At 31.6% G+C, this 14,810-nt stretch overlaps 2 protein-coding genes across 4 annotated transcripts in view; one reads left to right on the forward strand and one right to left on the reverse strand.

The window, feature by feature from the left end:
- The window catches only part of LOC144852162 (protein YIF1B-A-like), a 238,405-nt gene that overhangs the window by 62,965 nt on the left and 160,630 nt on the right, over positions 1-14,810 (forward strand). The window contains exon 8 of one of the 2 annotated variants that reach the window (XR_013614267.1): positions 8,033-8,046. The exons of the other annotated variant lie outside the window; for it this stretch is intronic. The gene's annotated coding sequence lies outside the window, so the exon portion shown is untranslated. Of the gene's footprint in view, positions 1-8,032; positions 8,047-14,810 lie in introns of those variants that run through there. 2 annotated transcript variants of the gene reach the window in all.
- LOC144852145 (phosphofurin acidic cluster sorting protein 2-like) overlaps positions 1-14,810 on the reverse strand; it is a 72,619-nt gene that overhangs the window by 51,442 nt on the left and 6,367 nt on the right. For both annotated transcript variants that reach the window (XM_078709885.1, XM_078709884.1), the window contains exons 2-3: positions 2,558-2,645; positions 2,166-2,255 (exon numbers count right to left, since the gene is read on the reverse strand). In XM_078709885.1, coding sequence (XP_078566011.1) covers positions 2,166-2,255; positions 2,558-2,645 — 178 coding nt within the window. The remainder of the gene's footprint in view (positions 1-2,165; positions 2,256-2,557; positions 2,646-14,810) is intronic.

A 14,810-nucleotide genomic window follows, 5' to 3' on the forward strand; every position in this document is an offset into this window, starting at 1 on the left:
GATAGCAAAGTATCTCCACTAATCAATCACCCAATCTCACTTTATAAATTGATTGAATATGCATCAAGCAAGCTCTAAGGTGTTGATACCTTTACAACAACATCAAAATTAACATCATATTAATCTACACTCTAATCTTAATTGGCGTTTTGCGATCAGGGATCTTAAATATTGAGTGCTATTTTTCTATCGCATCAAATTAAATTCAAATTAATCTCTTTATTCATCTCATAAAAACAATACATACAAAATACAATTACACAAAAAGGAGTAAATTAAATTTAAAGAATATTTCAGATAGTTGGTATTTCAACGAATAAGTTTACACAAACCAAAAGTGGTGTTGGTAGTCTATAAGTGCTAGCTTACCTGGTTAAACCGACATTGGCATATTCTCTCCGAGAAGAGAGCTACAACTCGAATGTATAAACAATTTATGAAACATCCTTGTTAGATATGGTACTGTACATTCCATGAACCCTGCCCTCAAGTGGGAACATCCCAACACACCACCACATCATTGAACGAGACATGGTAGAAGTAGCATGTCTGAATGAAGAGCTACACTACTCTCATCGGAGAGAATATGCCAATGTCGGTTTATCCATGTAAGCTAGGCACAAAATAGACTACATTAATTTACCAACATTATACTATTCAAACAAAGATTTTCAGTACCGTAGAGCACACGTTTTCCTCAATTTAATACGCCAATTAATACATTTAAAAAGTTCAATTAGTACACCGACATTATGGTATTGTAACCACATCCAAATCACTTCCTTCCGCTTCTAATGATTTTAACCTCACCTGGAATTCACTTTACCTTTTCTATTTTTACCGAGTCCATACTAACTTTGATTTTAATTGCAGATAATTGCTAGTGTAACTAATTATCTAAAGTCGGATGCTTTCAGATTGTTTATTACAGTCGCAAGAGACACATATCATTATAATATGGCGGAAATATGTATCTGATATTTCACCTGATTTAATGATATAAATCAAAGTCATTAATTACACGGTAATGTCATATTGTATTCTACTGACTCTAGTATAAGAACACCCAGACCATGGGATAATTAGTCTATTTATAATTAAGAAAGAAGATGGAGTGATCAAACTATGATCTTAATAAGAATATGTCACCAATAAGGGACCACAGAACAGTGACAAAAATATAAATATTTATTTAATATTATATAATTGAGATTTCTTACAAACACTATAGGTGATCCACCAACAATATTCTTTTATCATTGGATTAAATGTATTTTTCCATAATCGGTACAAAATAAAACAAATACATTTTTCAACCATTGTCGTTAAATCCATGTCTTTAATTTATGCAGATTTTTAACTTAATATTGCAATACATTTATAATACGTGGACTTACTAAATTTCAACTTATAACCGACTGTACCACAGCAGTTTTTATTGTTAGTTAGTATTTTAATCAAATATCATTTTATTATGTCAATTCTTGGTCTAAAAATACAATAAAGATCTCATAAAAACTTTAATTAAAATATCAGTTACATTCTTTATTTGAAATAACTGATTGTAGTCTTTTATTTCTTTCTTCTTTATTTCCACATTTACAATGAAGCTCTAGACCTGTTGCCATGGCAAACAGCAATTTTGAAATGTAAATTATCTATCAGTCTATAATTAGAATGGAATTTTCAGAGTTACATCACCATCACCATAGTAACATAATTGAGAAAACATTTAACACTGTTGCAGGTAACTTATGTTTATTTGCTTTTAAATTCCAAAGTAAGGTTTAGCAAGAGTAAAGGTATATTGAAATATCTATACAATTAAAAAGTATGTTTACACTGTGTAAGTCAAAGATCTTTACACATCTGATAAGTTTATGGCATAATGTTAAGGGACTAGCATGTGAGACGCATTGGTCCGAGCCTGTCTGTGCCCAATGGGCTGCGTGTGAGCCATTGGGTGGGTATTCCCATTAAAACATTCAGAAAAAGTAGTTGTCTGTATGCAGCATTGTATGTGGCCATGTGCACATAGAAGGTCAACATAACCTGTAAGTGTAAGTGTACTCTACATTTCCTCTATTATGATATAATAATAATAATACATTTCCTGCAGTAACTGCAGTAAACTACGTTTATTTAAATCAATTAAATTACCTTACCTGTAATGAAAATGAAAGATCCAGTTCAGTTTCCAGATTTTTACTGGATGAAAATACAATCTCATTTGAACGTAATGTGCGCTTTGAACTCTAGATAACAAAAAATAATAATAATAATTTTTGACTAGTAGTGGTAGAATATAAGTTAAAAGAACTACCCCCAGATTCATGATTGAAGAGGCTGTGATAGGATAACATTCTCTTGATACTCAATTTAAGCTCTGTCTACACTATAAAACTTTATGTGACAACAAAATGTGATGCGCCCAGATATGGTGTCATATTACTACCATATTTGGGCATATCACTACCATATTTGGGCAGATCTCACTTGTTTTGTCAAACTAGTTTGATAGTGTAGATAGAGCTTTATACATAACAGACTACTTTACCTGCATTCGTACAGCTATGATAAGTGAACTTAAGTCATTCTCCAAAGGTTTTAATACACATAATCTTGTCAGACGAAGACTACACAACCTGTCCAAAAAAATATAAAATAAATTCCAAAATCAATTTATCATTTCATTTGTGTTTTGGGTCTATTTTCAGGGATAAGTGTTACCGAAACAATTCTAGTTTAAATGTTTTCATGTTGGATAAACATTATAGTAAAGTTACGTTTGCAATCTGTTTTTTCAAGAGGAGATAAAGTATGGTTGAGAATTGAGTTTCGGTTGTTAAATTTTAAGCTGTTAGTCCAGAAATCGCAAACCGAACAGAAACGTTGAGACATTCTCTACTTTATTTCCTTTTTTGAAAACATGTGGCATACTGAAGACCTAAAGATATCAACCACCAAAGACATGAATATTATTATTACATCTTTCTATTCTAAATTTTCTAAATAATTTGATTTGCCTATTTCTGTATAACAGAATAATACGATAATACATTATTTATTTATTTATTTCCGACTGAAATAGCAAAATAATACAAAATTCCAATACAACACTTCTTTTCTTTTAATCTTTCTAAAGCTTTCAATAACCACACTCAATGTCATCTTTTCTCCTATAAATAAAACCTGTCATCTTTACAGCTACTGCAGTAATAGCATTAAAAACAAAAACTGATAAATAAAAACAAATTTGTATTTAAATGTACTGTACTGTCTCAATCAATTTTGACCAAAAAAAAGGATATTATTCAGTATGTTAAGTGTAACTAGATACAAAAGTATTTCAAAATACCTAATCTACATAACTGCATTAAAAGATTAAAACATTTTCAAGATTTAAACTTATTTTGGCAAGCAACCATACCACATCCACATTGTAGTGCTACCCAAACATCAGTACAATTATATTTTTGCGTACTGAACATGTATTTTCTATAGACGTCAAAAGTTTTCTTTCTTATTTTTCAAGTATAAAAATAACCTGTTAATTCAACGCAGTAGAAAGCTGCCAAATAACAAAAAGGTTGCCAGATAGTTTATACATACTATAAACAAATTTTACCTACTCTAAAATTACTCAAATTTGACATATTGTCTTCAAGATATCTAATGGAAATGGTTATGAAAAATTGAAACATTAATAAACATTTGACATGACCAATTAAACGAGTCGGAATGTACACATCAGAACATAAATGAAAACATTATAAAATCACAGTTAATGTGATCACGGGCAAAGAGAAGAATATTAAAACACAAGGAATATTCTATTATTCATCTGAGGGATGTTTTGCTATTATGCCACATTTTAAGGGACCCAGTCAAAATTATTCTACTATTTACTAAAGTATACTATAAAACATCTTTTATGCAATTATTTAGCATGCTTTTTCATCATACTCTTTTAATTGAAGTGAACGCTTCATAAACTTCTTTATTCAAACAAGCTAAAATAATATGTTATTGCAGTTAAACAAAATGTAGCTACTGCAGTAACTGCAGCAGAAAAATGTTGACATGATCCCTAATGTTTATACATGAATGCTTAAAATATATTACAAGTTTGAGTGCTATGATAAATGCTGTGAAAATAAGCATTTGTTATTAATACTCATTTTGTTTTATTGCACCCAAGAGGCTTCAAATTATACAACTTTTTAACTGAATTATCGATAATGGAATGTGCTAATACGACACATCATACATTTATTACTCTCATCCAAAAAGCAATTAAAAACAAAAACAAAACAATAATATTATTATCTATATAAATAATTTTTTTTTTTATTATAAGTTTAAATAAAATTACAATGAGTTTACATACAGTATACATACATTACAGTACATATCTAGCATAACAATAAATTAATAGTTTTTTGTCATATCCCGACACTATAATGCTAGATTCACACAAATTTTGCACCCTAAAGGCTTTTATCTAAAGGGAATGACCAATTGAAATGGAGTTTATTTAAGGTGTGACAGATTGAAATGAAGTTTATAACACTGGGGTTCAAATGATACTACACAAACTAGAAATGGTGTTGGTACAGTAGTCTATAGTGTTGGTCACCCGGATAAACTAACAATAGCCTTTTTTGGTTTATCCAAGTAAGCTGGGCACGAAATAGATTTCCTATTATTTAAAGAGTTTTTCTTTACATTCACTGGATTTCAGATTGTCTACATTTGCTCATGAAATGTTGGTGCAGTAGTATAGTGTTAGTGTATAGATAGTCACTCGGATAAACTAACAATGGCCTTTTTTTGGTTTATCCAAGTAAGCTGAGCACGAAATGATTGCCTAATTTAAAGATTTTTTCTTACAAATTCAATATTTAAGATTGTCTACATTTGCTCATGAAATGTTGATGCACTCAGTAGTATAGTGTTGGTCACTCTAACTAAACAAACCAGCAATGGCCTTTTTTTGGTTTATCCAAGTAAGCTGGGCATGAAATAGATTGCCTAATTTATTAAAGAATCTTTCTTACAAATTCAAGATTTAAGATCATCTACCTTTGCTCATGAAATGTTAAGCAATTTATCATTGAATATATAAGACACAATTATGTGATTGATCGTCATAGCAGAACATATTACCATTTTTACTTTAAACATTTAGCATTTAATTGCCTTATGTTGTATTTTCATTAATATTAAAGATTGATAGTATAATGTATTTTGACATACAATCAATATTCACATCCAGAGGTAAACATATGTTTGGGGATGTTCATTTATCAGTCAGGTGTTAACAGCAACAAATTATGAGGTGATAAAACAGGGGTTTTTTTTAATGAAAATATTGAAATATGTAGATAGTAGGCATTAACATCAACTACACAATATTGAATGCACAGTACAGTGTGTGTAAATGTTTTTTTGTACTAAATCCATCTACTATACTGGTAAGCATTATGAATTTCACGATACTGGGCAAGTTTCCTTCTCACTTTTCTTCTATAAATATATTTTACGGTCCCATACATGAAAGGATGGAGTACTTTTTTAACAAATAAATATCATAGAATACATATTCAACATTTAAGTAGCAGATCTCTAGCCTGTGCCAAGATTCTTATAGGGGGGTTCTTTTTCCGACAAAAGGGGAAAAATTCATAAAGACCTAGATCTCATGAACCATGAAACTGGGCTTACATTGATGTAGCCAACTGTTTTGAAGAGCTACTGAATTGAATAATGAAACTCAACAAATCAAGTCAGTGCTCTCCACTATTACTTGGCATTAAAATAGAATTTTGCAAAGTATAGTACTTGCTTTGTATGTTTGTTTGTTAGCACGATAGCGCTTACAATTTTCAAGTTATTCTGAATTTTTGGTGTAAATAGGTATATACTTTTTACAGAACATGCCTATTGAAATTCAAGAAAATTGGTTCATAATAACTTCACAAATAACAAAATAAAACATTTGTATTTTTTTAACATGGGACGAAATATCAATATGCACGCTCTGTGGCAATATTTTGCCAAGTACTTCACTCAGTTTCTGAGTGCTTACATTTTATTTTTTTTATATTAGGAAAGCTACTTTCATGTTTATGAGATGATTTCTACTACTACTACTACTGCAATGCCATAGAAGCAAAAACTGCTTACTCTCTGAGAAAGGTATTGATTGAGTAAGCTAATAACATTAATTATAGATTTCAAGTCAGTGCAATGCTCTTGGTGAAATCATGAAATCTTATATACTGCACTTTTTAATTCATGGTATCTGTTGATAGCCATGGCATATTTTTAACTCTATTGTACTACTAGGGGTATGGTTTTTTTAAACTGTGCATGTCAGGATGCATGTGTCAGGAACATTTTCATCAGTGTAGCAGAGCCAAATGCTACACAATACCACCCTATTGTTGAACATTATAAAATATAGCCAAACGCTATTTAAAACTATTCCAATTTCTAATAAAAAATAATGTACCCTGTTTAAACTTGAAGACAAATTTGACTTCAATGGTCAGTTACAATACAAAGAAACACGTACAGTAAAGTATGCTTTACTGGGGTTTCATCGGAACATACTTTAAAATTTAGCCCCTGGGGTATATTTTGTGCCCCTCAGCAATATTTGCATATATACATTGAATGCAGGATGATTTTTTTACTACACAAGATAGAGAAATGCAAGTAAATCACTTTGTCTCGATTGTATATTGATTTAAATAAGCTATAACATTGACACAAATCTCAAGTGAGTGCAATGCTCTTGCTGAATTCATAAGATGATGTTTACTACTTTAGATAGCTCTACGATAACCCTTGCATAGACAAGTATTGATTTGAGTAAAGCTATAATATCAAAGATCTCAAATCCGTGTAAACACATCAATAGGATATTACTACCTAACATGGTCCATGTAGACTACATGGACCATGTAATAGGATATTAAAAGGACATGAAACTGCGAAGTACAGAGCAGTACAAAGAATGATGTCCAGAACAGCAGCATAGGCCTTCAATATATCCAAAGGTAACCAAAATCGGACATTGGGAGAAGTGGATTAATTCCAGATAAATATCCCAACACCATCATCATTTCAGTGTGTATGTTTTGTTGATGAGCACAAAAAACGACTATTGTTCGTTTATCCATGTATTAGCTAGTCATTCAATAAACTATTGGTACCAAAATTGTTATAAAATAGAATTTGTATTATAATAAAAAAAATTGTAATTGGGAGGTGTTAAGTGGTTAAGACAATAGAACCATAATACCTTGCCATTTTAACATCGGCAAGGTTCGAGCCTCACTCACTCCATGGTTCTGGTGGTAGAACAAGTCTTCTCAGATAAGGACTATAAACTGTAGGTCCAGTGTACATATCTCGCTCATGTGCACTTTAAAAGAACCTAGTAGAACTAGTACATCTTTCGAGACAAGTAGGGGGTATACTAGTATACACACAGCCACTGTCATTCACATACAGACACTTATAACTCATCAAGAGGGCCCCTTGATTGTCAGCATAGGCTGTTTATAGTGACCCTCTATATACATAAGATGAAATAAAACTAAAAAATTTGAATTTTACTGGTCAATATAAATGTTTTTCATTATTTGTCTATAGATACTTCACTTAAATATCAGCTGCCAAATATTTGTTTAAAAATAATAATGTTTATGTCTGATACTGCCCTCTAGCAATATATTTCCTTAACATTAATGTTTTTGTAAATTACAACCCAACTGAGCAGCAGCCTATGGCTTTGACAGAAAACAAATACCTAGATGTCAGCAGGAAGTCGTTGTAGCTGTCAAATGGGAAGTCGTTCTATCACATGATATTTGATCAGTTTAAAGGAAAACCTAGACAACAAGTATTCCAACCTAAATCCTATTTATTGTAAAAAATAAGCTTGAATAAAGACATATTCGACTAGTCTCTCGCAAACAACTCGCAGTGGTCTAATATATCATATATTGCATATAAACAGCAAGGAGTTTGAGTAGTATAGTATAATATTAATAATTATTTATATTATATAATCTGCTAATTATCTACTTAAAAAAGCTCAGTCAAATAATAATAATATCCTGGATTTATATAGCGCCTAATGTTGTGAAACCTCTAAGCACTGTACATAAACTAATACGATAAAAGGGATTCTAACCATGCCAAAAAAAAAACCAAACCGAAGTAAGAGGATATGCCTATATATTTCAAACAGTATTTCATTCAGAGCAGAAATTTTTTTTAAATTATTTATTTATTTATTAATAAACAAAACTGATACCCAAGTACATTTACATTTCCCAATATTTGTAGGATTTAGAGTACTACTAATAGTAAATAAACAAGTACAAATTCAAAATAGGAATATTTAATTCAATTGTAGTTATTTTTGTGTACATTTCCTGAGATTGTCTAGCCTCCTAATGACAGGACCTGGTACTGTCAAGTGGTATATAATACTGCAATCTCGAGAGTGTAAAATCCACTTTCAGTAAAGTCTACATTTCCTGTTCCTTTCCTATAACTCCTGCTTTTATATTCATGTAGATATACCATCTGACCTTCTCGTATTTTCTTACTTTCTTTGGCTGACTGCCATGTACAAGTAATTGCCTACCTGCTTACTTATTACTTTAAGACACGAAAAACGCAATTCTAAAGTCTCGTTAATTTGTATGTTCATAGTATCCAAGTACAAGATACATTTGTTTTTTGCGAACTATATTCTTTACATTGAAACAAAACTCAATTGGATTTTTCAAAAAGGAGATTTTCCAAAGGGGAAGATTATAGAAAACATTCATGAATTTCCAATACAGGCATTTAAAACCAACAAAAAATACATCACAATAATTTGAAACATCATATGAATCTAATTCTAGTACTTAGATTCAAACTCGTCTCCAAAAGTCGATTATATTATTATTTATTATATTATGATATTGAATTTTTCAATGAAAATGTTCAACCTTGTGTCAACTAAAGTTTAGTTTTGTCTTTCTGACCATGTTGATGTTACTGTTTGATTTAGGAAAATATTATCATGATTTATGCACCTATGATAATCATTAATATTCATAATTATGTAATTAACAAACTCTAGTCTTACCCTACCCGAAAGCTCATTATCTTAATTTCTGCAAAAATAAAAATTGAGAAAATAAAGTTGCCAAGAAATAACTATAATCTAACAATAAATAATAATTTGAAAAATTATAGAAAGCAATTTTAAAACTGTGAAACTAAGGATTTTAAGGAAAACTGCGAATATAAACAGATTTAAAATTAACTATTGTTTAAATTTAACCTTTCTATGTAACTCACAAGTGCAAATTTCTTTTCAAATTATAAATTTATTAAAATATTCATGGTAAATTGCATTTAGAAGTCATTTAGGTTTTAAAAGGATGCAGTGACATTATCAGTGTAAAACTGTGTACAATCACGGACAATGATGAAGCTCATTTAGTTTAATTTACTACTGAATTTAATGGTTTTTGCAACAAATCATGCACAGAAATTAGCTTTCTTCTCAATTAATGATAAACATAGCGCTCAAGAATTCTCATATTTCATAATACATGCCTTCATATTTCATAATGCATGCCTTCATTTGCTACGTGACAATCGACTTTAATGCATTGCATTTTGATAGATGTGTAGGTACCCCCCGAGGGAGAAGTAGACTACTCCAAGAGATATGGCCCAGGCCCCCACCACCTTAACAGCATTAACATTAAGCTATTTAAGTTCAATACTTCTACAATTTGTAGGCCCTGTGCTACCACTATATTAAAATTCTGGATCCGCCAAACTGTTAAACCAAGGTTTTGAAAATTACACTGCAAAACATAGAACATTAGTCGACCACTTTTTACAATTTGTAGGCCCTGCACCACTTTATTTCAAAATCTGCTAATGCACATTCAACAACAGCACAATACAATTTTTTATATTAATAAGCAAAATTATTATTTTGCTCATTTTTTATGGTCAAAAGTGAATAACACTATTAAAACTACAAAATGGCCTATTCAAAGTTTGATTTTTATTTTCCATGTTTTAGTGGGCGACAATACATCTTGGTCAGCGTATCATATTGGTCGGATACCGTATCTTGTACAGTACTTCTTTTTCACGATTTCAACAATATTGGCTTTTTATGTACAATGCTTCAATGACCTTTAAATGTGTCACAATCACATGTGACATTAAATGAATCAATTTCCTTGCCAGTGCTCTTACCTGTTTGAGAACGCATACTCTCTACTAGATGGTCGCCTAAAGCTTCCATCTCGATTTGGAAACCCAGGAAATGTCGGCATGCCTAAAAAATTATTCCTCCACATACGTCTAATATCCATCCTCACATCATTACAATACAAACATTTTCCTCAGTTTTTACAGTATTTCACATAGAGCTAGGCCGGTTCTTGCAACAGGTATGCATCAACAAATGAGGCCTAGCGGTTCAGACTAGGTGGATTACCTCGACCAGTATAGATTCATAAACTAGGCCTAGCACCAGACAAAACACTCGACCTGTCATATATTGAATTGTAAATTGTCAGGCAGTTTTTAAAAAGGAAATATATAGCGATTATATGGAAGACAATGCCTATTAAACAAAGCATTGCTGTTAATCTATTGATGATGATATTGATGGTCTAATCAATATTGCCACATAACTCTCGGCCTAGGCCAAATCTGTGTCGCAACCTACACGTCTGTATTGAAATCTCCATTGATCGGTATTTGTTCTAACTCTGAAATTCTCACCTTCAAGCATTCACCCATTCATACATTCTGTACAAGGTTAATAATATTTTATGACAAGTTTTGCACCAATCAAAATTAAAGATTGTCTCCCTGAAAAAAATATTTTTTTAAACTACTTTTTTTGTTGAATATGCCATTTTAATGTCGCATAATAGTGACAAAAAATGTGTTCGGAAAAAAAAATGATTTACCTTAAAAAACTGTAATTTAAGCAAAGTAATTGTCAAGTTAGCTGCCAGTCAATCGGTTTTTGGTTGAATTTAAACCGTTTATTATTTCATTTAAAAAAACATCATTTTTTCGGGGGTTTTTTCCAAGGAAGTGATTTTAACTTTGTTAAAATTACAAAATGTCTGATTTTTTTATTAACCTTCATTTTTCATGTTTTTGGGGACAATATCATCATCATCATAGTTACTAGCAATAACCTGGATCCAATATTTTCACACAAAATTGACGTTATAACAGTCTGAAATAATTTTTTCCTGATTCTATTGATCTCAAAAGTTACATAAAAAAATATTTGAATAAACAAGAGAATTACTGCAAATCCTATTAAGTTATACTTCATGTTTCACTTCATGTTTTCTTTAAAAATTCCAAAAATAGTAGGAAACAACATAAAAATGTATTTATAGAATTTACAAAGAATTGAAACCAAGTTTTGAATCAGCATTTAAATAGTGGTGTCACCATGAGTATTGTGCTATTGTAGTGATTTAACCAACATTGACAACTTCCCTGTAAATCGGGACTTTTAATTTAGATTACTGTATCCCTACCCTATTACATCATTTTAATGTTTTTAATAATATATGTTATGGCCTGGGTCTTAGCACTAGGATGCCAGCTTTTGTTAAAAATATTAAGGATCTAGGCTAGGCCTTAGCTACACACTTAGCCTGGCCTAAGTCTGTGTACTTCCACCGACCTAGCGCGGTGAAATAGCATGATGAAGAGTGCTACTATGGAGATTACAAGGTCATTACGTCATACGTTCACCGGCACGTCAACGTAAATGTCCACTTAATCTAAATGTTCATATTTGTCGACGAGAACAGTCGACTACGACCCATGTGGACGTGACCATCGTGTGCACATTTACTCAATCTAAAAGTCCCTAATTGGAAAAGTCTGTATACCACTGCCACTAAAAAGGTTGATCCAATGAGAGAGCTCGGCCAGGCTACTTCAGGCCTTATTGCTAAAAATAGGACATTAGGTTAAGTTCAGTTCATTTTTATGCCATGCCGCCCCTATTTCAAAATTCCGACATTGGACGCTACCCATTAGCCTCTATGGTAATTTATTAAATTCTGGTTATTATCGCTACAGTATCCCTATTTTAAACACAGAAATTTCATCCGTATCAACAAACATACAAACAGAAAAAAATATGCTTTCCATGTTTAACCTTTAGTTTTATGCAATGTTTGTATTTTTTGCATTTGTATTTTACCCTTTTGCTTGCGCTATAAGAATAAAACTATTATTATTTTGGTGTCGTACTGTTTCCTTTTACCAATTTTATCATATTTTATTATGTTTTTTTAGACAAATTGTGCTTCAGGAAATAAAATAATTGAATTCCCACTACACAGGTGTGTAAGAAAAGGGCTTAGTTATTTGATCTCAAGTTTATTAATTCTACAGCATTCTACACATAATTACTGTAGACCTATCTACAGTATTTATCACAACAAAAATTCACTGTTTCCTGCTACTGCTAAAACTCAATTATGCAATAAACAGGTCATCAATTGGTCACATGAAATCAATAACTGACCTCTAAGGCTATATTGATCAAACTGCATGAACATGCACTCTAATTAACCTCCAACAAACACTGCGTTTAAAACTAAAAAACAGAGTGCTCAGGTTTGACAATAACATTTAAAACAAAAATTCCTAGAAAACTACTGTTTTTGAACGATCATTGGAAGCACACACTGATATAGTTGCGAACTGTACATTGATTTTATCATGTCTATAGCGATTTATTTAGCAACTTTCAATTTCGCAATGGTAAGCACAATGTAACGGAGCAGCAGCAAATAGCCAATCTGTGCATATAATCTTTTCACATGACAAAGTTTAGTCAATAATAATATTTCATAGTTTTTAAAAGATGGGCTACAAATTGCACTCTTCGGCACATTCAGGGGTGTAGGTGTGCTGTTTGTATCTTGAAGTTTACCAAATTTAAGTGTGCTGTAAACCGCAAGGGCATTTTAATACTATAGTAGTGTTAGATGAGTGATCACACTCTCACACCTAAAAAGACAAGGCTTGCATACAGTAGTACAGATGGCATAAGAAAAAATTACACAGATCAATAGTGGTGTTTATAGTCTATGAGCGCCATTCGGATGCTATTGGAATTTGTCATTCTGCAAATTTTAACAAGCACAGTAGGCTAAAAGTCTTGGACATGGTAGGAGATTAGTCCATTATTATAGAGGGATGTTCAAGATTCTATTAGCTAGCACAGGCTATTGTTGGTTTATCTGGGTAAGCTAAGTTTGATTGTATTATTCTGTCACATGCCACTGTACTCTCACCAAAATAGAATATAATAAAATTTACCACAAATAGAAGCTTAGGATAAAGGTAAAATGTCAATAAACTTTTTGATATTATCACATTTCATTCTATCATAAAAAAAAGTTTCGTTTTACTTATCTGATTCAATATGACACACACGGAAATTGAGGGAATCAAATAACTAGGTGCCTAGGTTATTGATAGAATAGAATGCAGATCTATTTAAACAGATAGCAAGTTCTGGCTACGTAAATTAAAAGTGTCTGTACTGTATTAAGTAAGGCCCTGTAAAAAAATGATTAGTTTATATCATCATTATCTAGCCCTAGGTTTACAAGGCTAGCCTAGAGGGCTAGGCCAACAGCATGCTTCTTAGTGAAATTTCTATTTTTTTTTTAAAGGCGAGACTGACCAGCATGATGGGGTGAAAAAAAAACCTCCTTCCCTCATCAATTTTGAGCTGGGGATAGGGTGATATAATAATAATTTTTTTATGGGGCCTAATCACCAGTGGCTTAATGCATTGGCCTGGTTTATGGACTCTAAGTTCTCCCTCCCTAAATGCTGAAGGCCTCTGTCATTTATAGTCTTTTTCGACACTATTTTATAATGCCTTTTTCTCCATGCTGCTCAGAGGCCCCCATAAGCTCCGGGGCCCATTGTTTATTTAGCCAGTGAGCACTCATAGCTGTTAAGTCAACTGGTAATCACACATTTAATAACATAATATGAAATTAGTGTGAAGTACAATCAACGCAAAGGAATGTTACAAGGTTTTGAATCACATCAGTATATTTTCCTTTAATATCATAATTTCTTCAAAACTCCTTCATAATTTATTGGCCATAAAATAAATTGTCCACAAAAAAATGACTTGGTATTTTGTTTCAATTAGACATCATCAAGTATTTAGTATTGTCTTTGTTAGTTTATACAGTATCCTTTTATGAGCGCTATCAGAAGTGTAGGTGTTTTGATTTTTGTCCATTTCTAGGTATGGCATGGCATGTGTACATCACCTCACAAACCACCACTTCCACTTGAGGATATAGAATAATGAATTGCATTTGTGGAAAAGGGCGTTCAATAAATTTTATTTTACTCTTCGAGAAGAATAGGCTATTTTTGGTTTATCCATGTAAGCTAGGCACGAAATAGAAACGTCTAATTTTAGCATTTTAACATCAAAAACACTACTATACGAAGGCGGAAAAAAATACTGCACCCAGTATTCAATTACATGACACAATTTGCATAATTACAGCAGTAGTAAACACTGGTAAAAGCCTTGAAAGCCAATTGAAAACAATTTGAACTTTATGACTCATAATGAGTAGGTGATATTGAAATAAAACCAATCTAGTCATCATAAAAAAAATGATTATAATATTATGAAATTTATATGCAGAAAAAGAAGGCACAACAAAGATCTATGA

Source organism: Antedon bifida, chromosome 9 (genome assembly GCF_963402885.1).
Source record: "Antedon bifida chromosome 9, ecAntBifi1.1, whole genome shotgun sequence".
NCBI lineage: Eukaryota > Metazoa > Echinodermata > Crinoidea > Comatulida > Antedonidae > Antedon > Antedon bifida.